Source organism: Trachurus trachurus, assembly GCF_905171665.1.
Source record: "Trachurus trachurus genome assembly, chromosome: 8".
Classification (NCBI taxonomy): domain Eukaryota; kingdom Metazoa; phylum Chordata; class Actinopteri; order Carangiformes; family Carangidae; genus Trachurus; species Trachurus trachurus.
In genome coordinates this window covers 2,385,975-2,406,560 of record NC_139905.1, presented here as the reverse complement: position 1 = coordinate 2,406,560, position 20,586 = coordinate 2,385,975, and the positions used below count along the sequence as shown (strand labels likewise).

The following is a 20,586-nucleotide window of genomic DNA, read 5'->3' as shown; positions in this document are numbered from 1 at the left end:
CCCATGCTAACTGCTTTTCTTTTAGCTGCTTCCTCTTCTCAGCTACAAGAGATGGGTTCGGCTCACTTTCACACTGAGGCTTGATGTGTCCGTCCTCTCCACATCGAAAACAATACCAGGGCCTTGGTCTATTGCTTGTGTTGTTGTTTGCATCTCGGCTGTGGGGCTGCAGCCTTTGAGATGTGTGAGTGATAGCTGGAGAATGTGTGCTAGCTGTTTGGGGAGCTAGTGGTCTGGCAGCTGGTTTAGCTTTTCTACTGTCTCTCTGTGTGATACGTGTGAGCTGGGACTGGAGATCAGCTATTTGTTTCTTTAGGTCTTGGATTTCAGACCTGTGATCAAGAGCTGGCTGAGATGAGTCGCAGTCTTCTTCACTCTGCACATAAACACCTTGATAATGAGAAGACACTCTTGGCTTTGAAACATTGAAGTGCTGTTTCATGCGGGATGCTTTGGAAGAACGCTTATCTTCTGCTGTGCGGAGTAACAGGAGAAGTTCAGCAAAGGTAGGTGGGTTCTGCTTCTTTTGTTCTAGCTGGAGTTCAGCTATCAAGATGTTATCCCAGCAGCCTCTGACGAACTGTCTGAGAAGATGCCGGTCAAGGTCGCTTGCAGTTACACCTTCCCTCCTGAGGGTGGTGCTCAGCATCACCTGCAGCCGTTGTAGATAAGCTGAGGGTTTCTCACCATTATCTTGCATTGTGTTGAGATACTTTGCGAAGAGGTCATCTCCATCCTCGACGGTGCCGAAAGCGGAGTCCAAGATCTCTAAGTACACATTAAGAGGAGATTCAGGTGTCAGGTGCTTCACAATATCAATAGCAGGTGATAAGAGACTTTCAAGAAGCTTTCGTGACTTGTAAAGATCAGACTGTGTTGTATCTTTAACTCTTTGAGTGCCAGCCCTTTTATAAAATGGTCAGTGCCATGTGCCAGCGTTTCGGGGCATTTTGAGTAATATTTTAAGACCAAGAGAATATTTTGTATTATGACTCTGAAAACACAAAATAGCTCAAAGGAAAGAGGAGACTCTCTATTTAACTAGGGAAAAAACATTTGTTTGTACCTTGTTCCATTCTTAATTTATCTTAAGTTGAATAGAGCCTGGTTGCACCAAAAAGACCACTTTTTGTCTAGAAAGCTGAGAAAAATGCATTTTTGTGAAAGAGAGTCTCTCAAGAAAAACTGTGATTTATCCGTTTTAATTTTGGCTTCAAAAACATGTAAGACATCTGAAAATTTCATTTCACATGTTTTTTCATTGTACAAAAAAAAAAAAATACAACAAGTAGGAGTCTTACTCTGCAGAGTGATGCCTGCTCTCCTACTCCTCCTGCAGTTGCTGCCCCCTCACCCTCTCCTCCCCCCTCCTCTCCCCCTCCCCTCACCCCCTCTCTGCCCCTCCCCTCCCCTCCTTCTCCTCCTGCTGCTTCCCCTCGTCTCTGAAGTAGGGAGGGAGACGTCGTGGCGTCTTCAGCCTCTGTGCTGGACGCGGCCGCGGCAGCGACGCACCGCGCTGATCTCTCGGTTCGTCGTCACGACGTCGGTTCACAGCAACTGGTGAAACTGACTCCGCGATCCGCTTTCGCTTCGGCATTTCGGTGCTGATCATCTAGATCAGTTTACCTTTCCTGCCTCCTCCGATCACTTCATGCTGGAGCTATGCTAACAGTATCCGTGGCTAAGCTTTCCTCCAGCTCCACGTTACACTTGTTCCAGGCTCTGCCCGTCGTTTTCCTCTAGAAATAGAAACTTTTCCCAACTTTTTTATCTCTGTACCGATCGCACTCGTCTTCTCCTTCCTCTTCACTTCTTGCTCTGATCTACAGTCTTCTTCGTTCTACACATCCCAGAAGCCCCAAAATTACTCACAGTGTGCGCAACAGCATCCCCATTTACCAGCCGCAGAAAACTGCATTTGACGTATATATACGTCAATGGCACTCAAGCGTTGGATTTTGATTGACGTATATATACGTCAATGGCACTCAATGAGTTAAGGAGAAGTTCCACGTTGGAGCGCCATGTCTCATAATCCACTTCATTGTTGGGACGTGGGACACGCCCAGAGAAGGGTCTGAGTCTCAAGGAAGTGTGCACCTGCAGAGCAGAGTCTTCATTTCTCACTATGTGCTCGACGATTACTTTTTGTATGTCAGGTGGATTGACGACAGAAAGTTTCAGGGCAGGCTGTATCTTTTCTTTAGATGGTGTCGGTGGTGGAGACCAGTGATGTTGAACATGCTGCTGCGGGGCCGTACTGGGCAGGGGGCTTACCTGTGCAGCATTTTCAGTGTCATGTTGCTCTGGGGCATCAGGTGAGTTCTGCTCTGTATCTTCATCTTGGGTCTCTGAGTGATCTAGATCGACAGTCTCACTGATGAGGGAGAGCTCTTCTTTGAGGACAGCTGCGAAGTCTTTGCCAGTCTGTTTTGCAATGTCCTTTAACTCTGAAAGGTAAGTCTGTGTAGCTGTTTTGCTAGCTACAGGTGTGTAGACACTAGCTAAGGCTCTGATGTGGTACGTGACATCAGTCTTAGTCTTACTGTTAAGTCGGTGTGGCAATAAAGGTAAGAGAGACTGTATAGCTGTACCATACGTATACTCTACAATAACCTGTTTGCCTGACTCTTGTTCAGTGAAATCTACTGGAATTACCCTTTGAATGGAACCATATTGTTTCAGGAAGTCACTTAGTTCGTCATCGGTTTCTGTACCAGTTATACCGCTAACTATGACTGAGTTAGGGATTTTTACACTACTCGTTTGAACGACATCCATTTTGAAAAACTGAAAGCAATATTATACGGTCTCTGGTTTCTAGTTTTAACTGCTTTAAGCCACTCCTGGCTGGCTCGCCATATTTGTAGCCCCGGTATCACACCACTAACTGCGCCACTGGACCAGTTCTAGGCTCTAAGGAGTGGGGAGCAAGAATAATAACACCAGAGATCGTTTCGGCGTTTTTTTCTTTCCTCAGAACTGTCACCATGGTGTCAGACGGTGACATGCTTTATCAGCTGATGTTATGGAGGCGTGACCTTCCTGTCAGGTTTGACAGATCGGTCACACCTCCCACCGTCGGGTTGCGCCTGCAAGACGGCACTCCAGGTGTGTGAGTGTAAAGGCCCCCTCGTCCCTGTTTATGGTCCTGTGGGCCCGTTTCCTAATCTCCACCGCTTCCATAATCCATCGCTGGTACCTGTTGTCTTCTGTGCGTATGACTCTGGCCTTGTCCCAGTTCATTATATGGTTTTGTCTTTTGCAATGGTCTGTTATGGCTGATTTCAAGTTTTCCTGGTGCGCTTTTTCTTTCTCTGATCTGGTGTGCCATTTTTCTGTTTCTATCTTACATTCTTTTTGGTGTTCTTTTTTACGGGTGTGGAAACATCTACCCGTTTCGCCTATGTAAGTCTTATTGCATGAGAGGCAAGGGATTTCGTATATGACATTACATTTATTGTCGGGTTGGATCTTATCTTTTGGGTGCACTAATAACTGCCGGAGTTTTATTTGTGGTTTGACTGGGGTGTTGATATTGTATTTTTTCATGACTCGTTGTATGCGCTCAGTGGTTCCTTTTATGTATGGTAGTGTGACGTATTTATTAGGGCCCGAGCGGCGACTGCAAGTCGCCCAGCAAAAGCCCTATTGAAATCGCGCTGTTTATTAGGGCCACGGGCAATCGCACCGGGCACTGGTCCCAACAGCTATGAAATAGCTGCAGGGACCAGTGCCCGGGCGAAGCCCGGGCACTACTGTTATTGTGTGGATTTTTTCCTAGTTATTCTCCTGCCTCTTCCGGACGATTTTCGATTCGCTACTAGTCCTGCAACTCGAAGAGTTGCAGGCCAAATTATATATCAAAACGTGCGGTCTGATCGGGATCGGTATGCTATTACTTTTTTCAACAGTGTACGAATTTTTCGCGACATAAGTCGCGAAAAACTGTGCAAAATTTTGCATGTAAGTCAATGGGACGGGCGGGAAAAAAAGAGCGAAAAAGACCAATCATTGGAGTTTAACAAACGTCTACTGCTCAGGCATACTTTCACCTAGAGACTCCATTTAAACTTTAAACAGTAGACACATGTCTTGTGTGTTGGCGTATTACTCCACGTTTTGATAGGTCATATAGTTTTTGATCAATCCCTGTTCAATGACCATGATCATTTTTGGAGAAATTATGAGATTATAATGGGTGTGTATTGCACGGAATGTTCGTGTCAGAGTGCGTGACATCATCGGTTAGAGTGGGAGAGATGCCAGAAAAACTCCAGATTTTTTCTCTTTCCAAACTCGGCCCGGCCACAATTTACACTCTACACACATAATTTCCGCCACGTTTGTAGACGAGCTCATCCTCGATCTCATCATCTGCTCAAAATATCAGAGTGACTTACAGAATTTAAACTCTGAGCCTCTAAATGCGGCCACGTCTGTCTCTGCTCCTCATAGACTCCAATACAAATATTTTCTGAGAGAAGCAGAACGGCCTGATGTTTTAAAACTGCCAGCGTCGCCAAAATATTTACTGTAGAAACACCAAATCGTACCAAAATTTTCAGTAAGTCCTTAGAGCAACGTTGATCTGTGTTTTGTTCTGATAGGAGTTACCGTTTTGTCATGCTAAGCCTAATTGTGAGACCGGTACAGAGGCAGAAAATGGCTCTTTTTCTCCACGTTTCTGTCTGTCTCAGCCTGCGGGGGCCCCTATCGCCGTGGTAACCTCTTTGATCCTCAGGCCAGAGCTCGTTAACTTCATAAACAATCCACCTGGCGCTCGTTTAAATGTTTATAAACAGAGACACAGCTAAATCAGACTGACACAGGATGCAGCTACTAACTAACTATGTGTCAAGTCAGTCACACACACACACACAGACTCTAGAGCCAGCTTCATGTGATTACAGTTACACACACACACACACACACACACACACACACACACACACACACACACACACACACACACACACACACACACACACACACACACACACACACACACAGGTAACCTAATGTGATTACAGCTCCTCCATATCAGTGCTTATAGAAAGATGATCATGTGTCTGTCTGATCAGCTCTGTCTTGACCTTAAGATCGTGGGTTTGATTCCCATGTTGACAGAGATGGCACAACCCGCAGTAGCTCCCGTGGCCCATTCAAAATTTCCCGAGAGGAAATTTTCTAGTTATTATTATTCCCACGATTCTTAAATCCCCAATTTCGCCCCTTTCCCAAACTGGAAAAGTTGTCTACTTTTGCATGTCCCTCCGGCCGAATCCGAAATTCTATATTTTTGGGTGGTCGCACATGGTCGACGCGAAATGGCGAAATAGCGCCCCCTACAAACTTTCAAAATCCCCATAGGGAATTTGAGTGACTTTGTCCGATGTTGATCAAATTCGATACACATATGTATTATACCCAGATATGCAAAAAAGCCTCTTAATGTCATGGTGAAATCCCAACAGGAAGTCGGCCATTTTGATTTTGATTTTTCCCGCTCAAAACGAACTCCTCCCACAGCATTCGTCCGATCAAGTTGAAATTAGGTATACCACATCTCCAGACCTAGCTGAGCTGAAGTTGTGCTCTGCGCGTCCGTAGGTCAAAGGGCGTGGCTGCCAGCGCTCAACTAACTTTGGCGTGCTCGCCATGTACATACGAGTGGCTCTCACGCCCACATACTTCATCCAATCAACTTCAAACTTGCTGGACATGATGATGGCTCCGCCCTGAACGTCCCGATATATTAACTTCCCACGTAACTCATAGCGCCCCCCGGTGGTAACAGGAAGTGAACTAAAATTCATTAAAAATACATTGTTGACCCCATCAACTTCATTCCACTTCTAAAACATGCAGAACCAGTTGGTGAAGCTACATTATGAAGACTGTGAAGCTACGAGTAATGGCGTCCCTGTGGGGGCGTGGCTACCATCAATTCCTCGCCATGAAAATACGTTTGGCTTTTTGATGGCTTTAATGAACTCGTATCATCATGAAAATTGATACACAGGTCCAGGGTGGAGACCTCTTCCATCTGATAGGGGTGTCGCTCATGTCGCCCCCTAGTGGAAACAGGAAGTGCCATTTTTTGCATCAACATTGTCCGATTTCCACGAAACTTCACATGTGTGATGAGGGACTGACCCTGAACACACCTGCATGCATCCCATTACTGCCCCCTGGTGGATGAACCATCAACTGCTCATAACTCCCTCTTGCTTTGTCCGATTCACTCCAAACTTCACATGAGTGATGAGGGGCTGCCCCTGAACGCACCACACCACATGTGCTGACTGTCCCCTGGTGGATGAACAAAACATTGCTTTTTTAGCCTCCTTCCTGGTTTTTTCTCCCTTTTAACTTCATGCCACAGCCCCGACATGCCTCAGGCCCCGCGGTCGCATGGGTGAGCGAGGGCCCGCCATCGCCGCTTGCGGCTTTAATTGTTTTTGTTTTTCCTTTCTTGTTTTTTCTTTTCTTTTCTTTGCGTTTGTTGTTTTCCTTTCTGGATCGCCCAGAGTGGGTATTGGCAGTTTTTTAATGCCTGCTGAATGTGTTTTTCTTCCTCCTATTTGTCCTCCTCCTCCGTGATGTTGTGGATTCAGTCATATACAGTAGTGTCCTTATGACGGATAATTTATGTGCAACGGTATGTTCTGAGGTCCAGAGTAGATATTGGTCGGTGTGCGTTGGTTTCCTGTATGTTACCTTCCTCTGTGTGGTGTATTTTTAAGTCCAAAAATGCTATTGTTTTTTCCCTTTCTTCTTCACATGTGAACTTGATATTTCCTGTTTTGTCCATGGAGTTTAGATGATCCGTAAGTTGTTGTGACCAGGGCATGAAATGCGGGTAACTTTTGTGATTGGCGGGCAGGGCCGTAGTATAGGGGAGAAAGGTGATGATAATTCTAGGGGCCCAGCGCCCAGTAGGGCCCACAAAAAACCCCAGTCTAATCTTTGTATGACTGATTTATATATTATTATATATTTATTTATGCATAAGACCCTGACTAATACTCATAGTAATGCTGCATTAGTATCAAAACAAAGTAGGCTAAATAAAAAATGATAATACATAGTCTAAGAAAAAAAGTGGAAAAGTCAGGGGCCCACTTTAGTATTCTTTCAGGGGCCCAGAATTCCTAGCAACGGCCCTGTTGGCGGGTGAAACTGTCAATCTACCTGCCACATTGGCGTGTAGCCAACACAACACTGAGCAAGTGTTGTGTTGTTGACCAATCAGGTAGGCTATGTGTACCTGTCTTTTTTTCCTGTACCGTGAGTACTGAATAAATACAACTTTGCCCTCAGCGGGCCGTGTCGAATCCTCTCGGGACTGACGCGGACATTATACATACGGTAAACCGGCTGCGGAATCGCTGCGAAGGGCCGAGCAACAGAGATCATGTGCGAGCCGAAGCCCTCCTGTTCACATCATCGCATTTGTCAATTGCTTTGTGTGTTTTATTTTGAAAATTAACCGGATTCTCTCGCTGTTTCTTTGTGCGACTTCCTGCCCAGCTTGACGGGATCGCTCGCGGCTGCGCCAGTGTGAACGACACAATCGTTAACATCAAAGGGCTCCGCTTCTCTGTGCTTTGCGGCTACTCGCGGCGCTTCTGCGGCCGGTGTGTCCCTGGCGTAAGCGCGTCTCCGTCTCCGCACTTCTGCCCCTCAGCTGTGTGTGTCTGTGTGTTCATCTCGTGCGCGCTGTTTAGATACTGACAAAAACGCACACACAAGCTGTAAAGTTGTCTCATCTGACAGCTGTCATTTGGGAGGTGAAGGCAGGGTTTTCCCTCAATTGTCCTGACGTTGATGTTACAGTATGAGCAGCAGGGACGGTCAGGTTGAATACTGTAACTAAAAAAAAAGAAGTAAAATAAATAAAAAAGAAAATAATTACACAATTCAGGTGCTTGAAAATACAACGAAAAGAATAGGCTACTGTTACACAGTAAAAAAAAAAAAAAGGGGGGGGACGGGGGTACTTATCCGCCAAAGGGGGGGCCAGCGGAGAAAGTTTGGGAACCACTGAACTTTAAAGAATAAAAGCAAAGACGGTTTATAAATAGCCTACTGTATATGTGTATTCTGTACAAGTTCAAGAATCATTCTTATGCATTTTCTGAGTTGTCCACCTTTATTTTAGGCACCAAAAATTTTGGCTGGTAAAAAACCATTGTGGCAGGTGGATTTCAAAATCTACCTGCCACAGTGGCTGGTGGCCGAAAAAGTTAACTTCAGGCCCTGGTTGTGACTGTCCTATTTTGGTTATTTCGAGTATGTCGTCCACATACCGTTTCCAAAACGTGGGTTTGCAGTGATCCGGTGCTATTGTCATTGCTCTGTCCTCAAGATCTTCCATGAAAAAGGCGCATAAAATTGCGGAGAGCGGGTCCCCCATCGCAAATCCCTCTTTTTGCCAGTAGATTTTACCCCTGAACTGAAAATATGTGGATGTTGATATAAAATGTAGCAGTTTGGATATGTCCTGCGCTGTGAGTCTTGTGCTCTTCTTCAGTGTTTTTCTGTTTTTAACCGGTTTTCAACTATATTAAGTGTGGTCATTACTGGAGTTTTTGTGAATAGGGATACAACGTTGTGTGAAATGAAAAGCTTGTCCTTTTTTAACCTGGTTTCTTTTCGTTCTTTTGCCAATTCTTTGGAGTTTTTGCAGTGATATTCAGTGAGTCCGAGGAGCGGTTTTATTACATCAGCCAGTGCTTTGGAAAGATTGTAAGTGACTGATCCTATACTGTCAACAATGGGTCTTAGTGGTGCTCCCGGTTTATGGATTTTTGGTGTGCCGTATATCCGGGGGGTGATGCTTGCTGTGGGTATGAGGTGGTCATATGTCGATTTTATTTTCTCCCAGTAGCGGTTTTAGTAGTTTTCAGTTTTCTTTTTTTCTCCTCAGTCGGGTCTTTTTTCAAAACTTCATTGTGTTGTGGTCCATAAGCATTTCATTCATCTGTTCGTCATACTGTGTTGTGTCCATGATGACGGTGGTCCTTCCTTTGTCCACCGGGATGATTGTTATGTTATTGTTTTTCGAAAGCGTTTTTATGGCTGTTGCCTCTTGTTTTGTTATGTTACTATGTGGCAGTTTTGCTGATGTGAGGATTCCTGCCACTTCGTTTCTAAGAGCAGCTCTCTGTCCCTGGTCTTGTATTGTGTTACATGCTAATTCTATGGCCACAATAAATTCTTCTTATGGAATTCTTCTGGGTGTGATGGCATAATTTAACTCATTGAGTGCCAACCACGTAATTTCTCGTTTTTCGTTCCCATGCGTTGAGTGCCAACAACGTAATTTTACGTTTTTTGCTTTTTTTTTAAATTATGAAAATAGACACTTTAATACACATTATATGTAAATTTGGGGACTCTACGACGAGGAGAACTGAAATAGATGACGATCAAAGTCACATGACAGCTCATGATCTGGAAGTTTTTATCATAACTCGGCTTCTGCAAACGAGTTCTGCATGCAGATGCAGCGCAGCTGCTCCGCTGCTGCTCTGCTCTCACCCGCGCTGCTGCTCCAACAGAAACAGAAACAGAAATAAGAAAGAAATAAATTTCTTTATAAAAAAGATAAAATATAAAAAAAATAAAAATAAAAAAGAAAGAAATAAGAAAGAAATAAGAAAGAAACAGAAACAGGAAGCTCTCAGCCGACAGTCCGCCCGGTCTTCAGCTGGAGCAACACCGTGTCCTCCCCAAAGTCCTCCCGCAGTAAAATCTGATGGTCTCTGGGCCAAAGCAGGCCGGTACCACCGACCCGTACCACAGACGGACCGCGACCACCGGCGGGACCGGTCTTCCCGAGCCGCGGTGGCCGACAGACCCTCACGCTCCGCGGGGAGAAGCTGTGACACGGCACGGTGCGTCTGTGTTATTGTTGTTTAGTGGCGCCCCCCCCGCCCCCGATGGTGGTTTTGTGAATAGAACAACCATTGTTGTATATATTTATCTTATACGAGCCCTTTGATCCAGAAATGCGAGTGTGAGAAGAGCGACAGACACAAACAGCGCACCTTTCATAAAAGACGCTCTATCTCCTTTTCTAGAAAAAAAGGAGGGATTTTGGTGAAACCCAGCCATGTTTAGCTTGACTTTTCTCAGGAACGGAGGCACGTAGAAACAAACGGTTTGTGGCCACTTGAAGCATTAAGTTAAACCTTTCAATTGAGCCACAGTATGTGTTGGTGGCAATAATATAGAATACACTGTGGCTCTACATAAAAAGTCAAAAATGGTCTAAATTGCCGGTACACTTGACTAAAACTTTGGAAAGGAGCGCGGCACTCAATGAGTTAAATCCCTTGCGAGTATGGTGTGCTCTGCTTCAGTGAACGTGTGCTTTGACAAGTTGTGAACCCATTTCTCGTTTATCTGTTCCTTGTGTAACAGATAGAAAAAGGAAACAACATATTTTGGTATTTTTTATTTTATTTTATTATTATTAATTTCACCAAAATCCATCACATGATGTGTTTTAGTTTATTTTCACTTTAAATATGGACTATCAGTAATATAATTCAAGTTTTTGTGGATTTATTTTTGTATTTCTTTTATTTTTACAAATCTGAGCTTTTATTTTGAAAGTTTGAGGACATGACGGTGCGTAGCTTCCTTTCTCCCTAGTCTGCGCTGTCCCTCACTGGAAGAGGTATGTTGTTTTGCTCTGGGATCAACAAATCATATTTCTTGAGTTTAAATGCAAAATTAACGGAAGAATGTTGGTGTACAAATGTTTCGAGATGTGTTTATGGAGGTCTTTGCGTAGTGGCGTGTTTTAAGAGCCATTTTGAGCGAGAGAAAGAGAGTTTGTTTTGCTGCGACTTTTCCCTGTATGTGTGCATGAGTGAGCGAGTGAGTGCGTGCGTGTGTGTGGGTCCTCCATGTCGTAGCCTACATGCTCAATGTATTTTATTTTTTGTGTGTGTTAGGAGTTATGTGGAGAGGAGATGACCATTGCACTCACATTGTGTCTCATGTCACCGTCATGCAGGAATAAAGTTGAATGTGAGAACCAGCCCCGTGTCCCCGGTCATTGAATGAACGCAGAGTACTACACACGAACAGCGTAGTCGGGACCCTGCAGACCCGTCCCGGCTAGACTTGCATTCGTTTTGTTTCTTTTTCTTGATAAGTTTATTGAGCTTTTCGATGTGACGTGTTTTTGTTTTTGAAAACTCCTTTTCATAAATGCCGTTTAGATGTTCCTCCATGTCACTGTTCAGTTTGAACCGGCATTTGAAGTCCTGTTGTGTTTGTGTTATTTTGGCATTTATGTTGTTGATCTTGTTAGTTGTGCATCTGATTCTTTCTTTTACCAGAGTCATACGCACTTACTTGATGGCCCTTTCCGCGTTTTTTGTTGGGATCGGGTTTTTGATGTTGAGGCTAGGTGGAACAATGTCCTCGTGCCAGTTTCTTCCATAGTTTTTCCATATGGCGCCATTCCTTGGCACATAACTCTCCATAACTTGATCTTAAAGCAGAAGTAAGCGATCCGGTCGTTTTGGCTAATGCTGCGTTCAAGGCCGGCTTTTGAAACCGTAAATTACAGCTTCAAGTCACGACTTACGACTTTGTAGCGTTCCAGGCAAGCCACTCGTGTTTTTCCGACCTGTTTTACCTGTGAAAGTCACTATAACGGCCACTCGTAACTTCTGACCCGTGAACTCGTACCAGATCGAACTGGTACCACTTCACAGGTCGGAAAAACACGAGTTCCGCCCTCGTCCCTATGTCACCACATTCAGGCGCATCCCTTGGCTGCACACACAGCCCTTCATGCCGTTCTCTCTCCTCATTGGATAAAACTTGTAGGATACGAGAAAAGTTTTCTCCTGGGCTCAGAGCAGAGCAGAGTGACTGACAGACCCGTGTTTCGGTCCAAACACTCTATGTAAGTGATTGCTGTCGGAAGATATAACTATTTAAGACTTATATTAACACAAAAATATTGCTTACTTCTGCTTTAATATACTATGAAAATTCATTATGTCCGTATGGAATAGATAAGTTATTTTTTCTTTTTCGGGACAAAGTGGTTTTTTCCATACCTTGTTGACGATTTCGGCGTTTTTTTTCTTCCGTCTTCCTCAGAACTGTCACCGTGGTGTCAGACGGTGACGTGCTTTATCAGCTCATGTTACGGAGGCGTGACCTTCCTGTCAGTAGGGTTAGGAACGTCCCTAACCCTACTGAGAAAGGCGGAAGAAAAAACGCCGAAACCGTCAACAAGGTATGGAAAAAGGTAGGGTTAGGGACGTTCCTGTCAGGTTTGACAGGTCAAACCTGTCAAACCTGACAGGAACGTCCCTAACCCTACTGAGAAAGGCAGAAGAAAAAACGCCGAAACCGTCAACAAGGTATGGAAAAAAACACTTTGTCCTGAAAAAGAAAAAAGAACTTATCTATTCCATACGGACATAATGAATTTTCATAGTATGCTCTGATTGGCTGTCTGCAGCTCACCTCTGGTTCTGGGTCTTTTTCCATGATCCTTCAGGACGTCAGAGACACCACTCCTCTTCTCTCTGTCAAGACATTTCTGGATCAACAACATGTCACAGTCTCAGCTCCACATCTCTGATCTGTCTGATGGATCTGGTTCCTAGTTTCTTCTTAAGAAAAAACTGAAGAACAAATGGTATTCTTGAAATCAAAGTTCTCAAATTGTTCTTTAATTTTTTCTTAACTTTAAGACAACCTCGACCTTTCATTTCATTTCATGTATTAGTTTATTTCATAGGGACAGTGCACCACTAATCAACAGAGTTAAAAGAAAAACTGTAAGTGGGCCAGAGTTAGCCAACAAGGCTAGTTTTCGTCCGTTGTCCCTGGCCAGATGTTAAAGGCAACCGAAAAGCCAAAAAAAGGGGCAACAATTAAGTACTTTCAAAACACAACTTACAGAACAATCTACCTAGTAAAAGCTCATAATAACAAGTAAAACAAGTAAGAAACAAGTAAAACAAGTAAGAGACCTGTACAGTGAATAGGTAAGCCTCTAAAAATCACCTTTTTCAACAACTTTTAAACAAGTTTAGACTAGTAGACATAGATTTGTGCCCAAAAATAAATGTTAGACTTATACAAATTAAATCCGTTTTAATCATCACTTATGGGCTTCTAGTCCTGTGTGGTGATTGCTTTGTTTTGTTGTGAACTGGGTGGAGAGCGAGAGAATTGATGCCAGAGCTCAGGTGAAGCTACGTGCAGCAGACTGTCTCTGATGCTGCTGAGTGCTAGCACGTCTCTCTCTCTCAGCGGCAGCAGTCAGGACCGCAAAGAAAAATAAATACAGTCTGAGTGAAGCGCTGAAGCCGCGAACCGATTCCCGAACGACACTGACAACTAAAGCCTCGACTGGTAACAAGTATTAGGGCAGTTGTAGTCTGGCCTGACGGAAGTGCGTTGCTGCGACTAGCCTCTGACTGGTCGGAACGAGCCACCCGGCGAAAGTCCCGCCTCTGTGCTGCAGCTTTCCCAGTCCGCCCGGTAACGGGAAACATCAAAACAAACAACAACAGGAACCGAACCATGGATCTATTATACATCCGTGTCTTGAAATGAACAGAAGACATATCTGTCAGCGGTTGCCAACCGCCGTTAAACTGAACAAAAGAATAAATATCTGTCAACAGTTGCCGACTGTCGTTACACCGCGGACCGAAATCCAGTTTCCAACCGGCAATATTTTGCAAGCGCACCGTTGCTACGGCGCCGATCACAACGATTGTGACTGGTTGAAAGAATTCCAAACGGCCAGAGTGTTTTTTTCTCTGATCGCAGAATCATAGGCGGAGCAGCCAGACTCTCCTTCTTCTCTGGAGGAGGGTCTGGCGAGCGAGACTAGGGCAGTTGTAGTGAGCTAGCTCGATGCTAACTTCGGCTAGCGGTAGCGGTTAGCATCCGCCGCTAACACCGGGACCGTCTTCCCTCTCACCGCGACAGCATAACTACATTACACCGGAGGCTCCCATGTCGGCCGGCTATCGGCCCACGGCTCCAGCGCTTCACTGAGACTGTATTTCCTTTCCTTTGTTGTCATGACAACTGCTGCTGTCTGGGGCAGGAGGCTACACAGCTTAGCCCGAGAGGAGGAGGGGCCGAGTTTCAATGTTTTGTTTACAAACTGCAACAAACAAAACTCCAGACTCTACCTGCTATGCTGTTTGACGGTGCATGCAATGCAATGCAGTGACATATTTTAAGAAGTTCTTAAGTAGGAAAAATAAGAAATTTGTGAGAAATGACTGTTCTTAAGACAGTTCTTAAGAAAATATTGAGGAATTGCACTTAAGAACTTTCTTATGAACTTCTTAATTTTCTTCTTAAGATCTTTGAACTTATTGGTGAATCTGGCCCCAGCTCATCAACGTTCACCAAACCACCTGGAATCAGCCACGTCTTTAAAGCTCATGTTGATCAGCTGCAGGAAGAACATGGAGGAGAAACAAGTCCAGATGTTCTTTCATCAGATCAGTTCAGAAGAAACATGAAGAGACCTGAGCAGTTAGTATGAAGACACTGATCAACCACAAGAACCAGTTCCTGTTGACTCACAGTCACTATGAGCTGCAGGACCTCAACACACTCAACACTGGTAAAGAGGCTGGAGCAGGTCTCTTACCGGGAGTCTGAAGGTCCAGGTCCAGGTTCAGGACTTAAGTTTAGAGGAGGTGAATTGGACCGGTTAGTCATCAGAGATGGACAGATGGATCCTGGAGACTCTGGTCCGTCCTCCTCTTCCTCCACATTAACACTCATCTTCAGGACTTCAGTCAGTCTGAGAGGGAAACCAGAAACACTGAACAACACTGAGCTAGCTAGCTTCAGATTCAGCATAAGGGGAAAGTTAAAGGTTGAGTTATTAAAAGCTTTATTTCTTCAAAAACAATACATCCACAGGGCGTTTAGAGGGGTGCAGAATACAGGTAGGCTATTGCTTTTCCATAAAAAATTATATTTAGTCTGAATTAATTAATATAAGAAAATATGATGGGTTTGACAATGACTTCCTGTTTACATCTGACCAGCCAATAGCCGTCACTTCTCCTCTGTTTTGCTAACCCTCCTCCCGGTTGTGTGGATTTGTTTTCAAAGCCTTTGATAATCAATCAGTGGATTTATGGATTATCATATACGATGTTACGATGTGTGTATTTGTGTAGTCTTATCTGTCATAAACAAGAGATAACGGTTTACAGGGAGCGTTTGTGTCGTGGACAAGATGAGAGCTGTGACACCGGGTCAGAGGCTCTGATCACAGGTTTGGTTTCCAGCCACGATGTGGAAGGAGCCTCCACTCTCCCTGTAACAAGTTACAAGTCTTTTATCTAACATCACAATAAGTGATGTAAAAAAAAAATTCTGTCTTGATCAATAGAGGGTGGTATGATTAAATTCAACAGCTGAACTCTGAATCCTATCTGAATCATTTCACCTCTTCATGTGAAGGCTGTGTTTCATTTGTGTTGAGTGTAAAACTTTAACTCTTCTCCAGAGAAGATAATGAGTCTTTAAAACAATAAAACAGTTTTCATCAGAACAGGTTTAGTTTTGTGTCATGTGTTTTTTTTTATTATCAGAACCTAGGTCTGATGTTCCTTTTTGTATTTTGCACAAATCCAATAAAAGTCATCACAAACCATAAACTATAAATAAGCTATAGTATTCATCCAGGCTTAGAAAACACTGGTGGGACAGGCTGCTTATGAACTATGTGGAGAGTTGATGATTGATTCTCTCTCTCTGTGTGTCTGTCTCTTTTTCTCTCTCTCTTTCTTAAATCTGTTTTTATCATGTTTGTTGTTGTTGGTATGACTTTAGACATTTATTTAGACACTTATTGTGTCTGCAATAAAGATTAATAATAATAATAATAAACTGTGTTTCAGACTCTTTATCTTCTCTGGGTCCGTGTTAAACTTTTATTCTGAAGGTCAAACACAGTTTTCACGTTAAAAAGTGAAATAAACAGAGGATTCAGAGATCAGCTGTCTTTGTTCTGTTTCCCTTAGCTGCCTGTTAACACTGACTCGCACGCACGCACACACACGCACTCACGCCACTCCGAACGTTTACTTTAATTTGTCGGAATGCCGACCCTTAATTATTTATGGGAAAAGGCCTCTACCTAACCTTTTTACTAAACTTAACCAACTCCTTTCTACATTGCCTAAACCTAACCAAAGCACAGAGCAAGGACATTTATTTTCAGCAGGAGTGCCGCGGCTGCATCAGACCATGGATGTAATGCATCAGACTCGCACCTGGGTGAAACTTTGGAGGCGGTGGGGGAGGGGGAGGGGGAGGGGGAGAGGGAGGGGCCGGTCGGGCGCTGTCCCCGCGGCGCGTCGTGTCAAGCCGGGCAGGAAGTCAAACCACGAGAGAATTCGGTCAATTTTCAAAATAAAACACATTCGGAACGGCGGCCCCTCGGGAAGTTCGAAATGACGGACCTTCGGGAATTTTCGGACTGGCAGACCGTCGGAATGGCGGTCCTTCGGAATGGCGGTCGCCCCCCCTCACATACACAGAGAGAGAATACTGTAGTGTCTTAACCGTTTTTATTTCTCATATCAGCGTTTTGTCCTAAAACTGTAGCCTATATTTTTAAAACCTGGTCCTGGTGTGGGTAAATCTCCAAACGCCGCCTCAGAAAAAAATAAATTTATCTTTAGTGAAACAATGACATCATAGCCTCACCTCTCTAACATGTAACCTGGGCAACACCGCTGGACGTAGAAACTACAACAACAACAATGGCGGACTAGTGTAAAACTACTCTGACTCTTCTTACCTTCACACTTCACAGGGACTGAGAATTAGCCTAACCAGTGGCGTAGCTGGGCTGTATTCCACATGGGTTTTGAGGTCCAAGGGGCCCGCGTGCGCAGCGGGCCACATTGCACACACAAATAGAGGACAGAAAAAAAGCCAAAAAAGTGCATCAAAAACATCTGAAATTGCTGAGATGTGTAAATTTCAGTAGTTATATGTTAGCCTACTGGTGAAGAGTAAATGAAGATGGCACACAGGAAAAATAAATAAATAAATAATAATACCCCCCCCCCAAAATAAAAAAAAATCATATTTTAGATGAGTGTCCTTCAGAATGATGCTGCTAAAGCTCAAAACCTCTATCAAATGATTGTACAATGTATGAACATCTGCAGTGGTTGATTCTGATAAAGTGTGCTGTTACTGTTGTAACGAATGTGAGCTGGAAAGACTGAAATGTTGTTGTTGCTACAACTTTAAATAAAGTTGGAAAAAAAACGAAAAAAACAACAACAAAGGTTCGGCTGCTCCTAAAGTCCGTCCGGACCGATTTAGATGTAACACCTGTCAAAGTTCTGTTCAAACTAGAAATATTGTGGATTTACCTTACAGTCTATGGGATTTACCCATAAAACAAACTTTTCACGGCAAAACAGCAAAGGTAAGAGGAAATGTACAACCATGTTTTGGTCAAGCAGTGTCTGTGTGTGCTGGTTGTTGTCTTCTCTCTCTGCCTGCTGCTGTGCAGCCGCGGTTGCTATGTAACGTTCCAATCTTTGTAGCTCTTTCATATGAGCGGTAGCTGTGTACTGTTTTGCATAATGTACAGTAGTAGCTATACGAGCCAGAAATGTGACGACTGGGTCCACACACAGGTGCTTCATGAAGTTTGATGTCTAGTTGTTTGTTTGAGTAGTGTTTGGGCTGTGTTTGGGTCATAAAAACATGGGTTTTTTTACACGTTGTAGACCAGCTTCTGTTGTTTAATTTGATGTAATAGACATGGATCAGCTCAAATTGGGAGGGGCCGCGCCCGCTCGTATCCCCCCTTAATATGCAACATAATGCAGTGACCCAGTCTGATGTTACACTCTGTGCTACCTGCCGCTGCGACGGAAGGCAGCCGCGGTCAACCGCGTCCCGAACCTCCCTATGACCAGCCGGCCCCTGATTTAAACCAAAAAAATTAAAAAATTAAAATCCTCGGCAGTGTGGTGGGGCCGCAGGATTTCACCACAAGAAGGGCCCATGGGTTTACAAAACCCACCAACCCTACGTCATCTACGCCACTGAGCCTAACGGTGAATAATAATAATAATAATAATGTTGTTTAACACTCACCTGCTGCAGCTCTTACTCCTTCTTCTTAAAATGGCGTCTGAACTAAATACTTTAACTTTCTTTCGCTCCTCCTCCTCACCTGTCTCATATCCACACCTCAGTCTGGGGCGGAGCCAGGCAGCCAGCTCACCTGAGGGAGTCACAGCACAGCAAGCCTCTACATTTAAAAACCTCCTAAACTAAACTAGACATAAAGATGTCACCACATTCAGGCGCATCCCTTGGCTGCACACACAGCCCTGCATGCCGTTCTCTCTCCTCATTGGATAAAACTTGTAGGATACGAGAAAAGTTTTCTCCTGGGCTCAGAGCAGAGCAGAGTGACTGACAGACCCGTGTTTCGGTCCAAACACTCTATGTAAGTGATTGCTGTCGGAAGATACAACTATTTAAGACTTATATTAACACAAAAATATTGCTTACTCCTGCTTTAATATACTATGAAAATTCATTATGTCCGTATGGAATAGATAAGTTATTTTTTCTTTTTCGGGACAAAGTGGTTTTTTCCATACCTTGTTGACGATTTCGGCGTTTTTTTTCTTCCGTCTTCCTCAGAACTGTCACCGTGGTGTCAGACGGTGACGTGCTTTATCAGCTCATGTTACGGAGGCGTGACCTTCCTGTCAGTAGGGTTAGGAACGTCCCTAACCCTACTGAGAAAGGCGGAAGAAAAAACGCCGAAACCGTCAACAAGGTATGGAAAAAGGTAGGGTTAGGGACGTTCCTGTCAGGTTTGACCTGTCAAACCTGTCAAACCTGACAGGAACATCCCTAACCCTACTGAGAAAGGCGGAAGAAAAAACGCCGAAACCGCCAACAAGGTATGGAAAAAGGTAGGGTTAGGGACGTTCCTGTCAGGTTTGACCTGTCAAACCTGACAGGAACGTCCCTAACCCTACTGAGAAAGGCGGAAGAAAAAACGCCGAAACCGCCAACAAGGTATGGAAAAAGGTAGGGTTAGGGACGTTCCTGTCAGGTTTGACAGGTCAAACCTGTCAAACCTGTCAAACCTGACAGGAACGTCCCTAACCCTACTGAGAAAGGCAGAAGAAAAAACGCCGAAACCGTCAACAAGGTATGGAAAAAAACACTTTGTCCTGAAAAAGAAAAACGAACTTATCTATTCCATACGGACATAATGAATTTTCATAGTATGCTCTGATTGGCTGTCTGCAGCTCACCTCTGGTTCTGGGTCTTTTTCCATGATCCTTCAGGACGTCAGAGACACCACTCCTCTTCCTCCTGTCAAGACATTTCTGGATCAACAACATGTCACAGTCTCAGCTCCACATCTCTGATCTGTCTGATGGATCTGGTTCCTAGTTTCTTCTTAAGAAAAAACTGAAGAACAAATGGTATTCTTGAAATCAAAGTTCTCAAATTTGTTCTTTAATTTTTTCTTAACTTTAAGACAACCTCGACCTTTCATTTCATTTCATGTATTAGTTTATTTCATAGGGACAGTGCACCACTAATCAACAGAGTTAAAAGAAAAACTGTAAGTGGGCCAGAGTTAGTCAACAAGGCTAGTTTTCGTCCGTTGTCCCTGGCCAGATGTTAAAGGCAACCGAAAAGCCAAAAAAAGGGGCAACAATTAAGTACTTTCAAAACACAACTTACATAACAATCTACCTAGTAAAAGCTCATAATAACAAGTAAAACAAGTAAGAGACAAGTAAAACAAGTAAGAGACCTGTACAGTGAATAGGTAAGCCTCTAAAAATCACCTTTTTCAACAACTTTTAAACAAGTTTAGACTAGTAGACATAGATTTGTGCCCAAAAATAAATGTTAGACTTATACAAATTAAATCCGTTTTAATCATCACTTATGGGCTTCTAGTCCTGTGTGGTGATTGCTTTGTTTTGTTGTGAACTGGGTGGAGAGCGAGAGAATTGATGCCAGAGCTCAGGTGAAGCTACGTGCAGCAGACTGTCTCTGATGCTGCTGAGTGCTAGCACTGAGTGCTGACTTAAAGCAGAAGTGAGTGATATATTTGTGTTAATATAAGTCTTAAATAGTTATATCTTCCGACAGCAATCACTTCTATAGAGTGTTTGGACTGAAACACGGGTCTGTCAGTCACTCTGCTCTGCTCTGAGTCGAGGAGAAAACTTTTATCGTATCCTACAGTTTTTATCCAATGAGGAGAGAGAACGGCATGCAGGGCTGTGTGTGCAGCCAAGGAACGCCGTGAATGTGGTGACGTAGCGACGAGGACTGTTATGGTGCGTTCAAGGAAACTCGTATTTTTCCGACCGTGAAGTGGTACCAGTTCGATCTGGTACGAGTTCACGGGTCGGAAGTTACGAGTGGCCGTTATAGTGACTTTCACCGGTAAAACAGGTCGGAAAAACACGAGTGGGTTGCCTGGAACGCTACAAAGTCGTAAGTTGTGACTTGAAGCTGTAATTTAC

General features: G+C 44.0%; 1 protein-coding gene across 1 annotated transcript in view; it reads right to left on the bottom strand.

Moving 5' to 3' along the window:
- The window catches only part of LOC310989785 (NLR family CARD domain-containing protein 3-like), a gene marked incomplete at both ends in the record, with an annotated part of 38,142 nt that extends 23,334 nt beyond the window's left edge, over positions 1-14,808 (bottom strand). The window contains 2 exons of the mRNA XM_083976934.1: positions 12,511-12,572; positions 14,672-14,808. Of these exons, the coding sequence (XP_083833060.1) occupies positions 12,511-12,572; positions 14,672-14,808 (199 nt within the window). The remainder of the gene's footprint in view (positions 1-12,510; positions 12,573-14,671) is intronic.
- Between the last annotated feature and the right edge of the window lie 5,778 nt (positions 14,809-20,586).